The sequence below is a fragment of the Agelaius phoeniceus genome, chromosome 4, assembly GCF_051311805.1.
Source record: "Agelaius phoeniceus isolate bAgePho1 chromosome 4, bAgePho1.hap1, whole genome shotgun sequence".
NCBI lineage: Eukaryota > Metazoa > Chordata > Aves > Passeriformes > Icteridae > Agelaius > Agelaius phoeniceus.
Window position 1 is genome coordinate 14,522,998 of NC_135268.1, and position 23,849 is coordinate 14,546,846.

Genomic DNA, 23,849 nt, shown 5'->3' on the forward strand with positions numbered 1-23,849 from the left:
CCTCCTCCAGGCAGTTGCCACTAAGTTTCCTTTCTCTTGGAGAGGGCCTAACGCCGGGGTGGGAGCCGGACTCCCAGTGAATCCATCTTCCCTGCTCAAGTCAGGAGAAAAGCACAGGTGGACGCGTGCAGATCTTGCCCCTTTTCCTTTCTTTACTTTCCCTTGTCCTCTTTGATATTCACACACCCACGAGCTTTCCCCAGTTTTCCTTTTCATTTTTGCCCTCCGAGCTGCTCGTTTCGGGCTTCCTACGGCTTTCCAGCCCACGCTGCTGCCTCGAGGCCCCCGGCTGGCCACGGCAGCGCCGCCGCGCTCCCGCCCGCACCCGTTGGAGCCATTTTTCCTACACCAGGAGCCTTCCGTGCCGTCCGCTAACCCCGGGTTTGGCAGCTTCCCGCCCCGCGGCACCCTCTCCCGAGGCGCACAGCTCCCAAACCTGCACCAGCCGGCCCAGCCGCTCCCGAGCGGCCGCCGGGCGCACGGTGCCCTGCGGGGCGGGGCGAGGCGGGGCGAGGCGGGCCGGGGCGGCCGCGGGCCTTTAGGGCCGGCGGGAGGCGGCGCTGTCCGGGCCCCGCTGCCGGCGCTGGAGTCGCTCGGCCCTGCGCGCCATGGAGGTCGTGTGGGCCGTGGGGCAGGTGGGCGCCGTGTGGCTGGCGGTGGTGCTCGGGCTCATCGTGCTGCCCTCGGCGCTGGGCATCTCGCTGGGCATCTCTGAAGCCTATATGTGGGTGCTGGTGAAGACGCTGGAGGTAGGCGGGAGCTCTGGAGGGGAAGGGGGGGCGTCCCTGGCGCTGCGTTCCCCGCGGGGCTGCGCCTCGCTCGCTGCCCCCGGGCCGAGGCGGGCTGGGCACGGCTCCCTCCGGCCGGGGCGTGTGCGGGGGTGGATATCCCGGAGGGGCGTCTGAGCGCTCCGGTCCCATCGTGTCCTCCTGTAGAGAGCGGGTGGGTCACGTCCTGCCTGGCATCAGCTCTGCCCGGCTGTAGCTTCGGGCTTAAAGCCCTCAAGTAAAACTGGAGATCTGTGTTAAATTTCTGGTTGTGTAGGCTCTGGAGTGCTGTCCCTGGACCCGCAGGAGAGCGGAATAAACCTTGTTACCTAAGGCTGTACCATGGCCTGGGCGAGGCTGTCGCTGTGGCAGCTGTGCTCCACCTGGGGAAAATGATGCCGGGTCATGCTCTCGGAGGGTGTAAAGGTCTGATGCCAGAAGGGCTGATGCTCAGAAACGCGGACTCCCATCCAAGTTGAGCATGTCCAACGCCTTAGTTGCCATCTGCCTCTCTCTCTCTCTCTCTCAGGGATAGCCAGTTTCTCGCAGAGGAACTGCTTTCTGCATGGGGCATATTTAGTATGTGTGTAAAAACCCTCCTTCTGAAGCTAATGGTAGTGGTGAGCAAGGGTGTTTTTAAATTGTTGCTGGACGTGATCAGATTTGAATCTTTACTACGCTTTTTCCAAGGAGGAGGGGTACCCAAACCACGGAAACAGCTGTAAGGAGGAAAAATTAAATGACTCACAGCACAGTCAGTGGCTATGCAATATGCATCACTATGTGACTATGGAAAGTAGATTTTGTCTAATTTCATCTTGTTCTTCGAGGTTTTTAGGCAAGCCTTGTTTGTGTACTTCAGTGCCTGGCTAAAAAATCCATCTATTAAATCAGCCTTTGTTAAATACATCTTAAGGCAAAATGTTTTTAGGCTTTTGGGTGAGAATGAATCTGCTCTAAGTAATTTCTGGGACTGTGAATGGTATCAGGATAAACGTTGGGGAGAGAAGATGCAATTGTTAGTGGAGTAAAGATCTGAATAGCAGGAGCTGAGGAGGTAAAGATCACCCTGGCCTCAGGGAGCAATTCAGATGGCCTAGTGAGATAGTCTTGTTTGGATGACTTGCCTTCACCTTTGAATAACCACAATTTACATTCTTTATTAGTAGATCATTAATCATTATTTTTTAGTGTCATCAAATGTTGCAACAAGAGGTGACTCAAAATGTTTTGGGCAAAATTGTGTAGAAGTATCTGGCAGCATATTGATGGTGGTTAATTGTGAGAGCTCTCCTATTGCCTAAGGGAGGAAATAATGACTTACCTTGTGAGTTACCATTACTTTTGCATTAAATACTTTCTGGAGTTGCATGCTGCTCAATATATTAAAAATTTTATTAATACATACTTATATTGGACATAGATATGATTTAAATAATGTATCTATAAAGAAAAGGCAATGAAAAATTGGAAAGTATTCTGAGAAGAGTCAGCTAAATTTGACTTGCTATGGGAGAGTGAAGAAGCTCAATCCACCCAGGTATTCAGCTTATCTCAACTTGGCCTTGCTTTGCCTATGAATTCTTTGTCCTCAGAATACTTGCATGGGGATAATCCCTGAAAGGAAGTGGTTTGTTGTGGGATGTTTCCTCTTCATTTGCTCACAGGTCTGTCTTGGTTAGAAGCCTGACAGAGGATGACTGTCTGCAGCCAGGTCGGAGCAGCACCTGCAAGAGGGCCTGATATATAATACCTAAACTGTGGAAATAAATCAGAGTAATATTGGGAAAAGTACTGTATCCTTGCATGTCAAACTTTTAAGAAGTAGGTTGTTTAAATAATTTGGGAAGGTGTATTTCTTTTATAGGGGTTAGTTATTAATAGCTATTGTGTTAACAGTGAAATGTGCTGCTAGCTGAGTGTCTGAGACTCCCTGGGATGTTGAATTGAGTGTGCACATTTTCTCCTGAGAAGAGCTTTTTGGCTCTGTGAAGTCACAGGATGCTGAAGTCTCTGATGGCTGAGGCCTTTTTCAGCAGTGTTAACTTAATAGCTTCCTCTTCCACTCCCAGCCCTGGATCTCCTCAGGCCTTTTCCCCTCTTTTCCAGGAGGAGGGTGGGTGCTTGCACCTGCACAGTGTTCAGTCAAGATGCTGCTGCTTTTGGTGCCTCTTTAATAGGCTGGATTACAGGAACTGTCTGAAAAGTGGTGGCTGTTTGTGCATCCCAGGTGATACCCTGGCTTTGCCTGTTTATATCCCGTGCCTTGGTGTAGTGGAAGGACACAGTGACTGTGGTTTGTTTCCTGCATGGCCTGTGTTGTCAGGTTACAGCATCTGCTTTATTCAAGTCAGTCTGTTTTGAGGGTCCAAGTCTGTCCACAGTTCGGGGACAATTCTAGGGTTTTCTGTGATGCCTCTTCAGGTCATATCAGACAAAACAGAACATCCAAGAAGTCTGAGTCTGTGGTGTTCAGTTGTGTAGGCTGTGGGATGGAGCAAGTTAAGATGATGGGGGCTTGTGCTTGCATTTTTTCCTGCCAATTAAAAAGAAATATCTTTTTCTGCTTGTTTCAGGAGGGCAGAAGCTTGTTCTTGGTGCTGCAAGCATGATCTGAGAAAAGGGAGGGGGAAGCTCCTTTTAGGAACAAAGTGTTTTTGTCCTTTGACCATCTGACATTTCTGACAAGGGACATCAGTTGGTGCACAATAGATTTTTCTCTCTGCTGAGCTGCCTCAGCAAGCACCTGCTGCTAAGAAAACACAGCATGTACAGATGAGGATGTGCTGCTGTTGGGTTGCATTTGACCCTTAAGTACTGCATTAGGGATTACCAGCCTTATATGGATATATTTTTTCCTATGTGATTGTATTTTTTTCCACATGATAAGGTAAAATTTGTAGAAAGTTGTGCTGAAGAAGTACAGCAGGCAGCACTTGCTATTTGAAAGCCTGCTTCCCCCATCATGTGGGTTTTCCTGAAAGTGCACAAACTTGCTTCTGAATTGCCTTACCAAACACTGCAAAATTTTAGGAATTTGGTCATTTTTGTCTGTGGCTTTCCTTCCAGTGTTAATAGAAGGATTTCTGGCACCATGTTAATGTAGTTTTTTTAAATGTGGGAGTACTGCTGCAGAAAGATCTCTAGCAGCTGTTTGACCTTATGAGGAGCTAGTCTGGACTAGGCACCTGCTGTCCTGATGCTTGTCAAGTCTCTTGCTACAGAAATATTCTCTACTGCTGAAATGCTGGGGACTGTCTCTTGCAGTCATCACAGCATGCTGCATTGCTCCCTGTTTTTCAACATCAAAAGATTGCTTCCAATTTTAAATTTACTGCATTTTTACCTCTTGGTCTCATTAATGCTCTGTCTTAATCCATTTCTCTTGTGAACTCTTAGTATGATTTGGGGCTGTCGAGGCCCCTGCAAACATGCCATTGGAGGTGTCTTGCTGAGCACTGGAGAATGCAGCCTTTCAGCAAGTCCTTTGTCTTTCATTGAGGCCCACAGAGCAGTCACTGTTGCATAGGATCAGTTTCTCTAATTCCATCAGATTGTAGAAAATCTGGAGGACTAGTTTGGACAGTGTGTCTATATATTTGGCAGTAGCAATGCACCCCCCCAGTGATGATCTCTGCTTGGATGGATTGCAGCTCACCTTGTTAAATAGTGTTGTTTTTTCTTTCCAGTCTGATAGTGGTTTTTTTTTTGGGGTGTGCCTTGCTGCCTGAGTAAAGTTGTCAGCAGCACTTTGTAAAGGCTGCCCTTCTTGCCCTTTCTAATGGGAAAAATTCATGTGTTTTTAAAACTATGTGGTGCATAATACTTGTGAAACATGAAGAAACAAGAAAGCCTGAGGGAAGTGAGGTGTTCAGGTCACATTTGAGTCAGGAAACAAACAACTTGGCTATTAACTAACATCACATTATTGTCTATTTCTGGACTAATGGTTTGTTGATGACTGCAAGTACTTTTTGTGCACTCCCCTTCCCAGTCTCTCGAGGCTTTTTGTGGGGGCTTGTGGGGAGCAGAGAGAGTGATTCTTGTGTGGCTGGTTTTGCTGGCTGTAATGCACAGCAGATGCTGCACTTGTAGGTGTTGTTCGAGTCCTAGAACTGACCCATCAGGGTTTAACAGCAGCCCCTTGTAACAGAAGCAATTTCTGATACTATATTATGCTGCCTGTAGAGAATATATTTTTGCTGGACAAGAGTGTAATATTATTCTGCAGCTGGAGGCTAAGCCCAAGTTCCTTGTGTTGCAGATGACCTTGGCAATATGAATGGACCTAGATATGATGAAAAAAGGACTCTCAGTGCCTCTGGTCAAAGTGGAGATTGCAGCTGTGCAGGGCCGGTGGGATGGACTGATTCTCTTGTCCTAGGTATGCCAGGCTGCAGCTTCTTCCCATAAGTCACCATCAGGATTCTGTGTGGTGCTGGGCGTGAGGGTAGGGAATGGAGAAGAAGAGGATGGAAGCTGATAAATAGATGAATCATTGTGGGCTTTGACTGCTGCTTGTGTAACTCACTGGCCTCAGCAGCAAACTTTGCTGACTAATGTCGTTGCACAGAGTCAGTGAAGGCCTCTGCCTGTGTAATTGATATCCTTCAAGGATTGCTGGGCAGAGGAGAATCTGAGAGAGCTCTGAAAGCTGCCAGCTCAGATGGTAATAAGAAGCATGTCTTGGAGACATGCCTGGTGTGAATGATGCACCCTTGTTTACAGGGCTCACGCTGACTTTTGGAATAATATTTTAGCAAATTTTGTGCAGAATCTTGAAGTAAATCCTTGGCCTGTATTAATGTAGACCTCAGTCCTTTGAAGGCCTTTATAAATGTTTACCACAGATCTAAAAATCAAGAGTCCTTGTATACCAGTAAGATTGCCAGAGCTGAGGGTTGCCCTTCGCTGTAGTTGCATCAGTAATTAATGCACCATATTCCAGATCAACAGCTCTTGTCTGAAACTGCTCTCAATTTTACAGCATGTGAGCACTGTTAATAATCAAATGCTGTTAAAAAAAATAACAGCAGCTGTATTCAGAGCTTGCCTTGAAGTAGGAGTTTGTGAAGCTGCTGTAAAAGAAGTTGCTTGGCATTCCTTTTGCTGATGCCATTGGTGGACTCTTAATTGCTCATTGGATACCTGTCCACCAGGAAGGACTTGCTATGCAACTCCTGTGTGTGGAAGAATTTGGGAAGCTCCTTGGAGGCGGTGCCGGGGTGTCCCATCAGAATAAGAAGTGCATGGGAGATGAGAGAGGACGTTTTGCCCTGACTCGGAAATGATTGCTCCTCTTGGTGGTGTTGGTGTTCTTTCCTCACACAGAACAACTCAGTAACTGGCATGCAGATCTTGCTGTGTTAAACAAGGTGGCATTGCGTGGGATGTGCTCTGCAATCTTTCTGTTGTTACTGAGGTTTGGAGAGGTTCCAAGGAGGAGTGCTCACCTAAGCTTACACATAAACTTTTGGCTATGATCCAGCGGTGCTTTTAAAAGAGGAACCCCAGTGGTCTGTCTCTATGTGATTGCAGATTTCAGTCATCTCTCCCTTCCAAGAAATTGTTGAACATTGTTAAGTCAGAAGTAGTGTAAAGGTGGTAAATGAGGTGAAAGGCTGAGCCCCAATTCTTAGGGGAACAGGCAACACTTTGAGGTGTTCCTAATGATTTGTATTTTGATCCCAGCAAAAAACGTCTAGATGGGCTTTCATGAAATGACATGTCAGGCTTGGCTTTGGACATAGTCAGACCTCAGAGGCAAAAATCACACATTCACAAGAGATATCCAAAACCCTTCCTAACTCCAGATAAGACAGTTGCTAAATATCTTTCTCAAGTACTGCACAGGTCCTCTATATGTGGCAGTTGCTTAGTGATGTGTAAGTGAATTTGATCTTTTGGCCACTTTAGATTTTATTTTAAAGGTGCTGGTAAATTAGAGGACTTTTCTAGGAGGATAAGGAGGGAGAACTTTCCCCTGAAAAGTTGATGTTTTCCTTGCCTAGTGAAGTGTGGTATCTTCATATTGTGCATTGCGTAATTAAAGCATTCAAGCTACTTTCTTGTTAGCAGTTATGATACTAAAGTTTCAAAATTAGACTTGTGGTGATACTTGTAGTTCTGGGATCATGCTGTTTTCTAACTTTACATTTTCAGTCCATTGGGTAGCCCCACTGTAGAACTATTTTTAATCTGTTCAGGAGCCTGGTGTTTTATACTTATTCCCCAAAGCTGCCTCAAGAAACCCTACTAAAAACACAGGTCTGCAGCAAGGTCCTTGGGACTGCCAGCTCAGCACCAGCTGGAAGAAGCCACTTAGATTTGTGCCAGTGTTACTGAGAGATCCAAAAGCCTTGCCAGTCTGCTTTTTGCTCATTTCCTGAGTAGAAGGGAGACTATGGCTTGTAATTGTTTCATGCTTTGATCTCTAATACACAAACACATTGTTTTCCCCTCTGTGGGATGGATCAGCTCACATTGTGATAGCTCTTTGTAGCATAACCTTGTTGTCCTTCAGCAGAGGAACCAGCGATGGATGGCACATGTCCCCGATTAGCAGGAAGGAAGGAGAATTACTCACATTAGTGAGGGTGGTGTCTCTTTTGTTTCCCAGCCTGGATATAAACAAGCTTTTCACTTGATCAAAGTTGAGATTCTGGTTTTGATGGTAGTGCCTTTAATTCAGGTGCCTGAGAATATGTGAAAGAATGAGATGTTAACTAAAAATTTCTAATTTCTTACTCCTTGGTTGCTGGAACATACATAGTTTTTGGAAATATGGTGGATTGAGGTAAGAAGAAAGCTGACAGAGAACTTAAAACTTGTTTGCTGTGTCATCTGATAGATGTGGGTCCTTAGAAATGCTGAAATGCTCCTGACCAAGAGGGAGAGCTGGTCTCCATCATTGCTTATTTTATTAAGTGTGCTTAAATCCCCTAAGAGACCTGGCATGGAATGTAAAAATGCCTCAGCCACTGACTTGTGGGGCACAAGTCAGTTGTCCTCTGGAATACACTCTGCAACCCTTGTACATGATGCTATGCTCTTGTCAGGCTTGTGCCAGTGCTCCCATCTCCTGGGAAGGCACAGGTAGAGTGCAAAGGGAACTGTCCTCTCCAGGCTTTCTCTTTGCCACTGTTCCTCCATCCCCTAGGTGGGTTGCTGCACCTTTCTGGAGTTAGATGGACATGAGGAGCAAAGGTCAGACCACTTCGGAAGGAGAAATGGGCTTTTCTGAATAGGGTTGATAAATGTATCTGAGCAGTAGAAACTGACTTGAGTTACATGACCCTGCAATTTCTCTGCTTTGGGAAGATTGCACTGCCTCCTTTGCATAGCAAAATGTCAAGATACTGCAGTATAGGGGGTGTTGCAAGCTTTTGTGCATTACAAAGGCCTGTCTCAATAACATGTGTCCTCGTGATTTGTGCTGAGGCTCAAGCTTTGACACAGTCTAGAATGAATCCATAACTGCAGGATTTCTGTAGCAAGAGCTTTCTGAAGGTAGTGTTGCATTCTCTTTCTGAGCACCAAAGTGTTCTTCCAGGTTTTAATTATCCCTTTGAGAGGATTTGGAAGATGAAAACTTTTTTTTTTCTGCTGCTGTGTATGGCTGAGACCATTAGCCAAATATGCTCTTGTTCTTCTATGTGACTTATAAGTGACTTAGCTGTTTGTGGCGATATTAATTTGTTGAATGCAGTGATTCAAGTCTGGTCAGAAATGATTGTGTGAATGTATTTGCTGGTCCTTCTGTACCCCCAAATCCATTCCATAGACAAAATGTAAAATGACAGTGCTCTTAATAGGTTCGTCCTTGAACATTGTTTTGGTTTGGTATTTCCCAGAACTTTTATGGTCACAATACTGATAAGAATGTAGCCACAAGGTTACTGAAGGTACTTGAGTACCACAGAAAAACTGAGTTATTCCTACTGTTTGCTGCACAGGAGGCATGGGCAAGTCCAACAAACTCGGGGACTGTGGCAGCTGTATCTCCAGGAGTGAGGAGGCAACAAATGTCAGGGGAACAGCTTCAATATGTATCCAGTTAAAATTAATTCCTGGAAGAGCCATTGCCTTAGCCGCAGTAGAACTGAGAAGGAAGGGGCTATGTATAGCTCACCCCAAAGCTGGTGAATTGGCCTGTTTTCCTGCTGCTCAGAGCTTCAGAATGAGAGCTGAGAGAGTTGGGTTGTTCAGCCTGGAGAAGGCACCTGGAACTCATTGACCAGAGAAGCTGTGGACTCTCCATCCCTAGAGGTGTTCAAGACCTGGCTGGATGGGGCTCTGAGCAACCTGATCTGGTAGAAGGTGTTCCTGTCCATGGAAGGGGGTTGGAACTAGGTGATCTCTAAGATTTCTTCAAACTCAAACCATTCTATGATTCTGTGAAGATGCCAAGAAACAAGCAATTGCAGAGTCAAGGGAAATGTCAGGTTTGTTCAGCTTGGGAAGTTCTTGGGTGCTATCCTTTTTGGGTTGAGTCTGAATTTAATTGAAATTTCTTATGACTGAAAATGCTGATTTTGGTTTTGAGTGAAATCAGCTGTGTGCAGGCTTCAGTTTCACTTAAGCTAGTTAGGACTTTTTTTTTTTTTTTTTTCCCTTCAGTATGATGAAATTCTGAAAGTAGACAGTCTGGGTTGTGATATGTCTGTCAGCTTTGTAAACACGTACTGTGTGTGTCCTGTGTCTAGCTCAGCTTCTGGGGCTTTCCATGTGGCCTGGACTCAGTGGCTGCTGTGGCAGTAGTAAGGCTGACTGAGGCCTTTCAGGCTCTTGGTGGCTGTGAACTGGAACTGAAACAGGTGTGGCTCTCTGAAGACTGAGAGCGGAGCTGAGAAGTACTGACTAGCACTGAGTGTTTTGGTTTGGTTTTTTTAATTATTATTAATTACTCTGAGTTTCTTCATAAGAACTGTGTATGGGTTTGGGTTTGTGGACACATCTGAGGAGGATGAATGATGATTACCTGATGAAGATATTTGAAAATCACAATGTTTCTTTGACTAACTGTTGGGTTTTTTTTGGTGACTTTTTTCCTTAAGTGAATACTGCATTTGTGAAATAATGTTTTCATTCTGTTCAACAGTGGGCCACTATCCGGTTACAAAAAGGGGCCAAAAAGCCGCAGCCGCAGGTGCCACGGACTCCTACTGCCAATGGTGAGAGCTTGGGGTAAAGTCACATTGATGAGACTAATGTTGTGATGTTGGAGTACTGAGGCCTTCTCAAATGAAGCAGTTAGATGTGTGCATGAGATAATCTGAGAAGAGGTGGGTGTTACCTGCTCACTGAAAGTCATGGTATATCCTCAGGCAGCTGCTCACTCAGTGCCCCAGTGGGATTGGGGAGAGGATCGCAAGGGTAAAAGCCTGAAAATCCATGGGTTGAGATAAAGACAATTTAACAGGGAAAGCAAAAGTCACACACACAAGCAAAGCAAAACAAGGAATGAATTCCCTGCTTTCCCATGGGCAGGCCAGAGAGCAGGGCTCCATCATGGGTAGCAGTGACTTAGGAAGACAAACACCATCAGTGTCCTGCATGCCTCCTTCCTCCCACTTTATATTCTGAGCATGATGCCGTATGGTCTGGAAGGTCACTTTGGGTCACCTGTCTGAGCTGTGTCTCCTCCCACTCTCCCAAGCCACCTCCAGCTTCCTCATCGGCCTGGTTGTAGGAAAAACAGGAAAGCCCCTGGCTCTGTAAATCCTGCTCAGTAATAACAAAAACATCCCTATATTATCAACTGTGTGTTCAGCACAAATCCATAACACAGTCCCATACCAGCTACTCTGAATAAAATTGACTCTACCCTACTGAAAACCAGCACACTTACATATCTAATTGTTTTGCAGTGCTACTGGGTAGCAAACAGTTCCTGCAGTATAAAATGCTGCCTTTACTGAGTCTTTAAAAAATTAGGGGATGAGGAAATGAAAGGCATGAAACAACATGAAATTTAACAAAACAAAGTAGAGCTTAAGATGGAGACTGTTCCTAGTTGATGGAAATTTTTGTGTTTAAATATGAGGTTTGTTTTCCTCTTGAAATTTGTCTTTACCCTGATGCTTCTAGGGTTGCTGGCAAGCTATCTCAGTCCTAACAGCATTAGAGTGCACTTAAAAATTCTCTGAAGAGGTCTAAGTGTTTGTTGGACAGCACCTTTCTTTCCCAAGCTCAGTGCTTTTTCTGTGGTAGGACTGCAAGTTGAAAGTGTGTAGTGGGCTTGTCTTTTTTTCAGTCTGCTGCTGTTGACCTTTTACTCTCTGGAGTTAGTATCAGTGTTTGCCAAACTTCTTACACTCATTGTCTGTAGAAAGACAGCTGAAAAGTTGCTTCATCTTTCTTCCTTTAGCCTGGTTTTGAAATTAGTTCTTTAACTATATCTTAACCCATACTATGTGTGAGTTGTGGTAGACTGTAGTAGGTCAGAGTTGTCTTTATAACTTTGGAGCCATAAGAGAAGTCTGAGTTTGCCCTGGAAACAGGAGAAGGCTGAACAAAGCAGTCAGCACTTGGTTTCCTCCTGGTTCCTGAATGCTTCAGTTTTGTTATTCAATTGCTCTATTTTGACAGCATTTGGCAGCAGCGTGAGCATTTTCTGTGTGTTCCTTCCTTAGGCTGCACAACTGGAAGCAGGCCCAGCCTGCCAGTTAGCAGACAAGTCAGCTGTTACCTGAGCCTGTGGATTAGCTCATGTGAACATGATCCAGTAGTGGGGACTGAATTGCTGAGCCGGGTATGTGTGTTTCAGCTCCAAAGGGATATGCTTATCAATACTGCAGACACTGGGATCGCACTGCCCGCAGGCCAGGTGTGGAACTGGCTTCCGTGGCAGCAGATGTCAGCATCTCTGATAGTAAACTGGAGGTACTGCACAGCACCTCTGAAAACAGGTTAAAACTTGTCTTGCTTAGTTGCTGACTTACAAGTGGCTGAGAAAAAGTACATCCTATATCACTCACCAGTGTCCTGAAAGTTGTGGGGTTTTTTGGGCAGAAAGGGGGAAAAGGCAAGGTTAGCGGTCCTTTCAGCTAATTGTCAGTGACATGTTGTCTGCTTCCCAGGTTGCCAATGATGCAGGAAGATATCCTTTTTCTTCCTGTAAGGCTGATGGTGCCCCATCACATCATGGGCCAGTGAGATGGCAAGAGACCCTACTGTGCTGCTTTAGCTGCACAGCAGGAGCTGTCATCCTCCTAGACATCTGATCGTTCTTACACGTAGTTATTTCTTCTCTAGTAAACAGACATCAGGGGAGGGAGGTCCTAGCTAGTAGATTGTTCTTTGAACTATCTTTAAAAAAAAGCTACAAGTAGCTATTTCTCCTGCAGCTGAGGGGTGTGTAGTGTTAATATGTGCTGTGGTTCAGAACCTGCACAAAGTGGAGTGTACTTTGCTGTCTGGAGGACCATTAGAGATAGTAAAAATGGCCTGAGGTAATTAATATAGATGCTTGAATGCAGGTTATGTTCAAGCAGTCTTAGGGATGGGGATACACAATCACAATGGTAGCCTGAAGCCCTTTTTAATGTCCTTCATATATCTGAAATAAAAAGTTAAAATCTTTCCCCACTGGAGGTGGCTCTTTGTGCTGGAGGCTGGAATCTTAACTGTTCCTTACTTGAGAAAGTATGGGGAGACATGTGATGCCAAGCTGAGCTCCGTATCTTGCTCTTGGGAATTTTTAAAGCATAGGAGTAACTGACTTGTGATTAGGAGTTCCTGGCTGCGGAAGAAAGTACTTGAGGGCATCTGCCCTGCATCACAGGGCAGGTGTAGGTCTAACAGTGCATTATATAAGTCTGCTGAGGTGACAGAACATGATCAGACAGAGGCCCAATTGCATTACACAATATTTACTGAGGGAGGAGAAACTCCTGCTGATAATGAATTACAGAGTAGTTGATTAAAACAGGGTAAAGGTAAATGTTTCTCTGTGTGTTTGCACCTATGTGTAAGTGCTGTATGGATGTGTGTATCATCTCTTATGATTTCCCTGACCACTCAGCCAGTACTAGGAGTTGTGTCAGGATAGAATGGAGCACTTGACTTTATGTTCAAAGTCAAGTTTTCCTGTTCCCTGGCAGAGCAAAAATGGTCCTCCTCAAACACTGAAATTTTGTCCCTCAGTTAAAAAACAAACAAACAAAATGTTTCCAAAACCAAAATCAAACAAAAAAAGACCAACCCCAAAACCAAGTGGACATGACTGAAGAGACACCACCTTTCTCTGCAGCATCAAATCCACTGTGCTTTACATCTCTTGGCAGAAAGGGCTGCCAGTGCCCCTGTGTTGGTTGTGTGATAGCAATAGTTTCAAGAGAAAAGTTGACTAGTGTAGTTACATGGGGAATTATGTGATGCTGTCACCTCAAGATCTTTCTCTGTTAGAGGGCAGTGTGTGCTGGACTCAGTGGTAGCTCTTGGCTGAGTAGGTGCTTGGAGGGTGGGTGTCTATCTCATTGCAACTGAATAACCAGCCCTTAGCTCTCCGTGTGGGTGCTGGCTGTGTTGTCTTCAATGTGGTGGGTTTAAAAATGACAAAAATGCCAATAAGAGATTTGAAAATTACATTCAATAAAAGAAAAGCTTATGCAAATAATCTTAGTAGTATCTAGTTACTACATAAGTAGATACTACTAAGGAGATAATTACTAGATACTACTAAGTAGATCTACTTGCTTTGTAAGTAGATGGTGTTAAATTTGAGCCTGACTGGAGTATGTGAGCTTGAAGGCTTGGGGCTAGTGCTGTGGTTTTTTTTTTTTTTGAGAGTAATGTTTGCTGTACTCCTGCATAGGGATGTCTTTGGCCAGCTCAGCTCTGCCTATGGCCAAGGGATTAAAGGCCATTAAATGTGACCTGTGATTAGAAGAAGGCTAGGTACGTCACCAGAGAGAGCAGCGTGTGTGTAATTCTGTTTGTAATACCTTCACGTGCCGCTGAGATCTTGGCTTGGAGCAGCTGTCCCAAAGCTGCAGGGCAGTTGGTGCATGGGGGTGTTATGTGACAAGGACAGCACAGGCTGGTGAGGCTGGACATTCCAGCCCTGCTATCTCAGCTTTCTAGCAGTGTGATAAACTTCTCAGCTGGGTTCAGCTGAGAAGCTGGAGCTAGATGGGCCAGCTGTGTGAGTGGTGCTGAACAAGGGGGAAGGATAACAGCTGGATAAGGAGGAAACATTCCCAGCTCTGGGAACTAGAGAGAGGGGTGGTACTTGTGTGATGGGTGCTGGAGCGTTCCCCTGGTTTCTTGCCTACAACCTGTTTCCAGCAGCACAGAGCAGACAGGTTGCACTGAGTCACCTACAGTCCTGGATATTTCACCATTTGGAGATGTTCTGAGTGTGAGAAAAATTGAATGAAATGCTAGAGCTCTGATTTGGGTTTAACATATGACATAAGCGTAGTCCATTTTGGTAAGTGTTTGATGTGATGCATGTTTGTATAATTTAGATCCTGAAGAGCATGTGGCTTTTTGGGTGTGCCATACTAATGGTTTATACTTGTAGGCTTGTCATAGGACAATGCAATGAGGTGGCCTGCTGGTACAATTGGGAGTTCTGCCTGCCAGGTTCCAAGCTGAAGGTGCCAGTAGGTTTTGTAGCAGTGTTGTTCTTCTTTAGTGTTTACCTCAGTGGTTTGTGGGACTTGTATCTTGAAACTTCCTGTGTTATCCCATATGTGCCATATCCGTATGTGCGATAAGATGATTTTCCATGTCACTTGTAATTTAAATGTTACAATTATTGGCACAGGAAATATATTGAGAGATTTTCTGCTGACAAGACTTAACTGGGAGGAACACATTCTAGGATGTGGAAAGTTCCTAGTAGCTTGACGAAATTGGGTGCTATGTCCTTTCCCTTTTTTTTAAACTCAGCATGGAAGGACAGAGATTATGCAATTTATCAGAGGGTGTCTGACAGAGTGGCAACTTGAACTTGGACCTCTGTAATCCAAGTTGAGTCTCAGGGGATGGTTGTTCTGGTTAACTGTTACTCTAGATTCTTTGGTCATCAGTTTCTGGAGCCAGACTTGCTTACAAGCAAGCAACTACTTGATCTGTGTTTAGCTTACACAATTTGTCCTTGCCTTTGAAAGCTCTGATGAGAAATTTGTGCTTATCAGACCATAAGCTTAAAAAATTAACAGGTTGGAGGAAGGGGAATACTTCTTGTTTGCACTGCAGTTGTGAACTCTCCAGGTTTCTCTCCAGGCATTATGTAGTCAGAGTTCAGCTGGAACAGTTGCTGGTGCTGAACTAAATCAAGGCTCCTCTAAGCACAATTTTCTTTGATGTAGTGTTTTGGAGAGTTTTTCTTTGTTTGATTTTAAGTAAAATAAAAATAGTGTGGTCTGCTTGTACTTACAGAAAATATTTGTGCTGTGATGGCAGGGAGGTGTGTTTGGTTCAGAGCTGGTCCATGCAGTTTTGTGGTCTGGGGCTTTGGCAGTGTTGTGGCTGTGGGACACCAGAATGTCAGACAAGATGGGAATAGGGAAGCCTCCATCAAGGAGATTGAATGCCTTTAAATACACAGAGCACAGGAGGGAATGAAAAGGCCAAGGTCTCACTTTGTTTCTTCTGGAAGCATAAGAAAGTCCTGAATAAAGTTTGAGAACATGCCAGATGGTGGGAAAGGGTTTGCCTTCTTGCTTCATGTTCAGTAGGTAACAGAGCTTGATATAGTTTCTGCTCAAGGTGTTGTTGTGAGGAAGGGGAGCTGGAAGTGGCCTCCTGCAGGGTATGCTGTGGTCGGCTGCACGGCTTCTCTTCCTGTCCTAGGAGGGGCTCTGACAGTAAATTTGTCTTCTTGAGTAATACAAAGTGACTAGTGATCTGGAGGGTGACTGTTAGTTACATCACAGAATTATTTTCTCAGGTGGTTACCCTTTTTCTTCCCAAGGTATCATTGAAAGGGATGAAACGCCTATGGAGAAAGAAATTGCTCTTCTGCATCGAGCAGACTTCGAATTCTCCCACATTTTTTACTTCTGCAGAAAGGGGTTTGAGGCTATTGTGGAAGATGAAGTTACTCAGCGATTTTCCTCAGAAGAGCTGCTCTCCTGGAATCTGCTCACAAGAACTAATGTCAACTTCCATTACATCAGCCTGAGGCTGACTGTTGTGTGGGTCATTGGGGTGGTGGTGCGGTACTGCTTCCTGCTGCCCCTACGGTAAGCTCTGGTGCTGAGGGGTTTTGTCAGCCTGAGAACGGGTAAATTTGTGCTTTCTTGGTAAATGTCATCTCAGCTTTCTTTAACCCAAAAGCAGCATTGGCAGATATAAAATATTAACTTGCTTAAAGGCTCCTTTTATGTTAAGAAGCACTTATATGCTGTGGAGAGTAGAGTAGAGCTGCTGGTCATCTTTTGCATGAATGTTTCCCTTAAGTTGATGTGTATTAGCAAAATAAGTGTAAGCTCTAAAGCTCCCTGACACTGTGTGCATGGGAATATCTGGATCTGCTGCCTTTGCTACACCATGACTTTAGGCAACAGGTTAGGGAATTGTTGAGTTAGAGAACTGCATATGTCAAGTATCTGAGGAATAATTGAATTTCTGCAATCCTTTTCCATTTTAAAGAGGGCAAGGTGTTATTACAATGAGCAAAGCTACTTACTTAGGTTTAATGTCTGTTTTGTCTGTAGCTTTAGCCTCGCTGCCATTGGGATTACGTCAATGATTGTAGGAACAACTGTGGTGGGACAGCTGCCAAATGGCAGGTAGGTACTGTGTGTGAGGGATGAACTCTCCAAATTGCATCAGTTCAAACAGCTGAAGACTAGGAGTGGGCAGATTTTTACCTATAACACACTACCAATAGTCCATTCCACCCACAAATTTGTGGACCCTGTTTTAGTGGCATTTTGAATTTGGGCTGGGGTTGGGTTCTTGTCAGTCTTGGCATTGAGGTGGATGATTTCTGATGGGTTCTTCCTGCTGGCATGAGATACTCAAATGGGACATTGTAGGGCAGGTAGTAGTGTTGGGATAAAAAACACCCAGCAGAGAGAGGACAGCCTTGCCTAGCAAAGTGGTGCCAAGGGCATGATGTATCTTGGCTGAGCTGCTGTAGCAAGTGAGTGGTAGAGCTGGGAACATCCCTCTGTGCTCCAGAATACCAAGAAATTTCAGCCCTGAGTTGTGTTGAGTAGGCTGGAGAATATTGCATGTGCATCTAGCTGCTTTGCAGGATGCTTCAGATGTCTAATTTCTTTCAGTGTGAAAAACTACCTGAGTGAAGTGGTTCACCTCACGTGCTCCCGCATCCTTGTCCGAGCTTTGTCTGGTACTATCCATTACCATAACAAGTGAGTGAGCAAAAGTGTGTATATGCTTATATGTGTGTGACATCCCATTGAAAATGGGGACTGCTCTCTCCTGAGCTGCAAGTTGATGTCACACTCTAGAGGCTGACTCACCTGACAGCTTAATGGAACTATTTGGTGTGTAATGTGGTGCTTTAATGCACTAGCAGTCTAACAAAAAATATGTAATTTCAGGGAAAACAGACCTCAGAAAGGAGGAATTTGTGTTGCCAACCATACATCACCAATAGATGCGATCATTTTGACAAATGATGGATGCTATGCAATGGTATGAGGAGATCTAAGATAACCACAGCCAAGGGACCAGGAGAGGGAAAGATTGTGGGGTATTGCTTGTGGACTTCAGTACTTAATTTTCACAGCAGTGATGTTTGCTTGAGCACTGGTCAGTGGGGAAAAGTGTAAATTGTGTTGAAATTGGTCTATATTATGTGCTGGAGAAGTTGTCCTTGGACTGTCAATACCTAGCTCTTCTTCTGTTGAAGTGCCTGAGATAGCACCATGTGAGTGTCTCGATTCTTTCAAGTGAATGCATTTTAACAGTTCTGTGGTCATTGCTCAATCCTGGCTTGCAGCCTCCCAGTGCATTTGTGTTTGTTGGATGTTTTTAGAGGGGCGGAGAGGAGGAAGTTCTGCCTTTCAGGTGTCTCACATACTGATGTGCTTTGCTGGGCTTGCAGGTGGGCCAGGTTCACGGTGGGCTGATGGGCATTATCCAGCGAGCCACGGTCAAGGCCTGTCCTCACGTCTGGTTCGAGCGCTCCGAGATGAAGGACCGCCATCTAGTGACAAAAAGGTGAGATGTGTGCTGGGCTGCCTCCCTGGAGAGGCATCGGGCCGTCAAAGACCTGGATTTGGGAATGAGTTACAGGGGTGGTGTGCAGCACACTGCATCACTCAGAATGACCTGAGTGTGCTTGCTTGTGTGGGCTTTGGTGCAGTACACTGAGGTGAAAATGTCAGGTTCCCAGGTCACCAGGGAAGGCCTGAAGCATTTATGCAGCGTGCCATGGTTTAGACCAAAGGTTCTGGGAAGCTTTGGATTGCAGACTGTCACAAAATATCTCAGTTGGGAAGCCATCAGCATAATAATTCATGTCTGATGAATTCAGGTGTGTACTTTGAAACAATGTGAAGATACTTAAATTCTGGTACTTTCTGTTGAAGAGAAATACTGATGATAAAACTGGATTTTTGTTACAAAAACTCAGTATCACTGCAAATTGTGAACCACTAGAAATAAAAAGCCTTATTTGTTTGGGTGAAAGGCAAAATGTCTTGTTATAAGGATATAAGCTGTGTACAAAAGTGGTTGTCTGCAGGATGTCACCAAAAGCATATCTCTGAACATTGTAGTACAGGGATAAAAATTGTTCCTAATTTATAGAGAACTTTTTAGGTTAATTTTGACAGGTTAACTTCTTCACTGGTTTATTGGCCTCTGCACAGAAGGACAGTTTTGCCAAATTGTCCAAGTGTTATTCAAGTACTGAGCTGTAGGCATTTAGAAGTCCCCTTTTAAGGAATATGCTGTTAAGTAGCAGAGGCTGGATGGACCACTGCATCAATATGCTTTTTTCTTAGGCAATTTCTTGAAGGTTGAGTGGATCAGAGTTAGTTAATGGAATATAATTGTTGGCTTCTCTGACAGTCATTAGTAAAATAATGCAGGGCAAAGAAAACAGGATATTGCATCGATGTAATGCTCCAGGGGCCTAAGGGATGGCAGGCCCAAAGCTTCAGTTTCTGTAGGAAAAAAAGGGCAAGTGCAAGTTAGTGTCTAGTAAAAGGCTTCGGTTTCATACATATGTAATATAGAAAGGTATTTTTAATGCACCTGCCTGGGGAAAGAAGAGTGGAAAGGAGCTGTTTTTTAAGCTTTCCTTCTGCTTCCACAGACTCAGGGAACATGTGGCAGATAAAAGCAAGCTCCCAATCTTAATTTTTCCAGAAGGTAAGAAGCTGAACTACTTATCTCCATTCAGTGTAGATGTCATCCCTGTTCTCTTTTCATGGCTTCTGCTGCTCAAATCTATCTTCACCTCTGGCTTCAACTATGTTAGGGCATTCCTGGTTTTCTTCTTGAATATCAGATGAATATACATGGAGACAACACAATACTGTCTCTGGACGTTGCTTCTCCTGGCAGAAGCTGCAGGCAGAAGAAGGGGAAGATAGTTTATTTTGCCCTGAGATTATTAATTTGCTGTCCTACAGATTTAACTGCAGCATTGTGATTTTTGTCTTGCACACCTTCTGGCTTCATTCAGGGTGTCAGTCACAAGACAAAGGCTAAAAGTAAGCAGGGGGGAGATGCTTAAATCAGTGAGCAGCAAATGCAAGCTCTTTATGGGTAAGACCTGTCTGTGGATGTTGTGTTGTACTGAAATGGCTGTGTGAAGCAATGACTTTGTCTTCTGGACAGGCACCTGCATAAACAATACATCTGTGATGATGTTCAAGAAGGGGAGCTTTGAAATAGGAGGGACAATCTATCCTGTTGCAATCAAAGTAAGTGGAAATAGCTGGCTGCTTGATTTCAGAGTTTGGGATGGGTTTTTGTCAGAGGGGCAGGAAGCTGTCTCAATGCAGCTGCTATTAAAAGCACAGTAGCAATTGGGTGGATGCTGTGGATGACTCCTGGAGAATAAGTGGCTGAAATTAAAGTTAAGTCCTTTGGCCTATAGAGCCTGGCTGGTAGGCCTGATGGGGTCAGCTCCTTCCTCCAGAAAGTTGGAAGGAAGAGAAATGCAGCTAGTCCTTCCCAGTGCTGAAGGGAAGCATCTTGCTCACAGCAGACTTAATTCTTTTGGCTGTTCAGGCAAATGGGTGACGTCTGCTGCTGGTTCTGTTATGTAATCCCAGGTCTGAGAGGCTGTGATGGTCTGGGGAAAGGCTTAATCAATTGTTTTTTGTGATCCTTTGCAGTATGATCCTCAATTTGGAGATGCCTTCTGGAACAGCAGCAAATACAATATCGTGAGCTATCTGCTGCGAATAATGACCAGCTGGGCCATAGTTTGCAATGTGTGGTACTTGCCCCCAATGGTTAGAAAGGTAATCCGGCATCTGGTTGCCTGACTGCTATTTAAAAACTTGACTGTGTCTGCAAGTGCACTTTTACTCTTTTTTTCCCCCAAAACCTCTGCCCACCCCATGTCTCCAAATCAGTTTTATACTGGATTTTTGTCAGTGCTGACTGATGTATGATTGGAGTCTCCTTTTCCTGATGCAGCTTAGTACCATCAGCAGTGCATCAAATATACAAACAATAGCAGTAAATACACTGCTGTTCACAGTAGCAATAATGGTAATGTTCCATCTTGTTGAAGCAAAATTTTCTCCTGATTTCAACACTCTAGGGGGAAAATGAGTTATTGTCACATGGGAGCATCAGATTATGATGTTGGCATGATAAGGAATGGGTAGTTTGGAAGTGAGCTATTTTGATGAGACAACAGATGAAAAAATGTTATCAAAGTCTGCTTCCATTGACTTCTCTCTTTGATTATGTTGAATTTGTGGCTCTTGAAGGAAGATGAAGATGCTGTTCAGTTTGCCAACAGAGTGAGGTCAGCCATTGCTCGCCAGGGAGGACTGACTGAACTCCCATGGTGAGTGATGCCCTCCTTGTTAGAATTCATGGACTATTTGTGATTAGTTTGACTGATAGGTGCTTCCATCCTTAGCTTTCTGACAAATAACATTGAACATCACTTTATTCCACTCAGGGAAAACAATGGAGTAACTTCACATGCACATATGTGAAGGTAAAAGATGTATGAAGTCTGTGAAGCACATAGCATGCACTGTGTCTTATCTAAATGCTTGATGCTTTTGAAGTAGGTCCATTCACAGTTGTTTCTGATGTTGAGATTAAGTAGCAAAAGTGAAGTTTCTTGGCAAATCTGATGAACAAAAAATTAAACAGGTCTAGAGACTTTCTGCTCTGACTTCTCATGTCCTGTCTCAGTAAGTAGCAGGATAATGCCTAGATTTCATGTGACACAAACTTGAGAGTGAAATTCAGATGATGAGAATAAGAAAAGAGATTCAACTATGAGACCTGTGAGACCCAGCTCTGAATAATATAAGGCAAGACACAGCTCTAGTGTTGCAGAAAATTGACTACCTCTACAGTCTGGGGAAGTACCATCCCAGGCTGCCAAAGATTTCTATTGTAGGTACAGCATGTTACCAACATGAATAGGCTGCCTTAATGAGCTGAATTCAAAATTTGAACTGCATAAGCTATGTGCTCAAAGTAAAGGTTTTAATAAACCTGCTTAAAATTAAATATTATAGAAGTTCTGAAGAAAAGCCTTTATTACCTACCTTAGTCAACTGTAGAGTTTTAATGTAATGTATAGTTTGATAACAATAGCCATTACAGCCCTGATGGTTTACTGTTCCCTCTTTCTCTGCTCCAGGGATGGAGGACTGAAACGAGCAAAAGTCAAAGATACTTTCAAAGAAGAGCAGCAGAAGAACTACAGCAAAATGCTAGTGAGAAATGGATCAGTAGGAAGCTTGTCTGCAGAAACTGAGTCAGACTGAATGGTGGTTCTTGAAAAGTAACTTTGCACAACCAGCCTTAGCAGGAATGTGTTTTTTTTTTAATTTAAAAAAAAAAACTGTCAAAAAATAGAGCAAGAAAACAACAAAATCCTTCATTGTGTGTATTTATATTCTCTGTATGGCTGGTGCAGAGCCTGCCAAGGGCAGTGTCTGTGTTCTTCTCTGTTCATTCTTTCACTATCCTGCCCCTCTCCATCTTCATGTGATGATGCACTGCAGCTCTTGGTATTCCCAGGCTGAATGCTCACAGAGTTAGAAGATGAAAAAAACACCCCAGTTTTTCTGAGTTGGTAAGAATGAAGGGAAGTGCAGTGAACAGATGCTGTCAGCACACTGCTTGTGAAGATACCTCTTTTTCATGGTACTTTAAAGGTTTAAACATAACAAAATTTTGTCTTTTTATTTTCCTGTTGCTCACAGATTTTTTGTTGTAGATGACTTAAATCATGCTTTAGGATGTTGTCAGAACTGTGAGATTGACTCTTTTTGTTAGCTTGCACCTGGATGTGCAAGGAGGGAATGGAAGCAAGGGCTGCAGAGACCCTACAGGATGGGAAAGGAGCTGCCCTGCCAAAAGCACAGACCATGGAACGTGAGGAATTTGGTGGCCTTATAACACGGTATTGACTTTATTGAGAACTGCTTCCTGAGGGAAGATAAGGGGCAAGTCCTCAATCTCCCTGTCCATTGCTGTTGTTGAAATTGCTTTCTTGAGCTCTGGAGCTGTAAAGGTAAGGCACAGTAAAGGTTGCATAATGTAGGCTATGACAGATGAATTTTTGTAGATTGTCAAGAGTGCCCATCTGCAAAAATTATTGTTAATGGCTTGAAATTCTCAAGAGAGCCACTCCAGAAACACATCTTGTGTTTCCTGGGCTAGCAATAGCTATCACAACTATAAACATAGGATTAGTAAGTCAGCTTTGATATGAGACGTGACATGTCCAAATCTTCAATATATTGCTGTCTGAATGTAATGAGAAATAAATTCTATATTTATAATGGGTCTTGTGTGGCATTACTCCTGTTCTCTATATAATGAACAAAATTATACTTCCTGAGAACCTAACATGGAATCATGGAAACTTCAATCAATGACATAAAGGACCAATTGTAGTTCAGTTCTACAGATTTCTACCCTGACTTTCTTTCCTTTTTTACCTTCTCCTTGGGCTCTAAGGCACATAGATGGCTTGGTGTTTATCCTTGTTAGACTAGCAGTAACTCATCATGCAGGCTCATCTTGAAATTGCAGCATGAAGTCATATCAGGGAGACTCAATGAATCTGTAACTAACTGGGAAAGAACTGAGCTTCTAAATTTTTAGCTGAGTTCATTTCTAAGTAGTCTTTTCCTTTTAGCAAAGATAAATTAAATTTAATGCTGAAAGAAAATTACTGTCCCATAAATCAAAACTTAAAAATCTGATAGAGCATAGTCTCCTAGAAAAAGAATTCCTGTTTCCCATTATGCACTTACACAAATCAATGTATAGGGAAGTGTTTTCAGGTTTAGCATGGCAAGCCTTTAAGAAGGAAATTGTTTCTGTTAAAATGGTTAGAGTGGTAGGACCAGTTCATCTGAACATTTGGTGAGACATACCAAAGGCTTTTTGCTTAAGGTGAACAGAGTTCAGCTGTGGTCTGAGTTGTTATTACTGTTAAGATGAACTGGTCATGCAAGCTTTGGGCTAATGAAAGCATTTGTCATAATTTATGGACATTAGCTGTGAGCTTGAGCTTTCCTGGATTGCACTCACAATAGGAAGCTTTGTAAGGACAGCTCCTACAACAACATGCCTGCCTGTTTTATATACCTACATAGGTAAAATACAGTTAAGGTAACACATTTAAAAATCTACTCTGTATAAATATTGGGATATATATCTGAATGTTTCTTATAAGGTATCAATTATGATGTATTTCTCTGTAGATGGAACAAGAATTGTTCTGGTTGAAGGTTTAAATACATTATTCCTAAGAGAACCTTCACAGCCAGTTTATGGGCCCTCTTGCTTTCCTCCTGCTTTTTGAGTTAATCATCAGTAACTGAACTGCAGTGGTTTTTAGATGCTCTGTTAGGTGCATGTGTTTACAGCAACAGGATTGAGAGCTTTGGCAAAAGTGCTCAAGGCTGCAGTTTGCTTCTTGCT

At 43.8% G+C, this 23,849-nt stretch overlaps 1 protein-coding gene across 1 annotated transcript; it reads left to right on the top strand.

The window, feature by feature from the left end:
• Positions 1-270: 270 nt before the first annotated feature.
• Positions 271-22,703, top strand: LOC129120399 (glycerol-3-phosphate acyltransferase 3). Its single transcript, XM_054632989.2, has 12 exons — positions 271-749; positions 9,868-9,940; positions 15,694-15,964; positions 16,439-16,513; positions 17,012-17,101; positions 17,294-17,387; positions 17,800-17,915; positions 19,018-19,073; positions 19,545-19,630; positions 20,048-20,176; positions 20,654-20,733; positions 21,550-22,703. The coding sequence occupies exons 1-12, from the start codon at positions 609-611 to the stop codon at positions 21,674-21,676; spliced, it is 1,338 nt and encodes a 445-aa protein (XP_054488964.1). The 5' UTR covers positions 271-608; the 3' UTR covers positions 21,677-22,703.
• Positions 22,704-23,849: the final 1,146 nt, after the last annotated feature.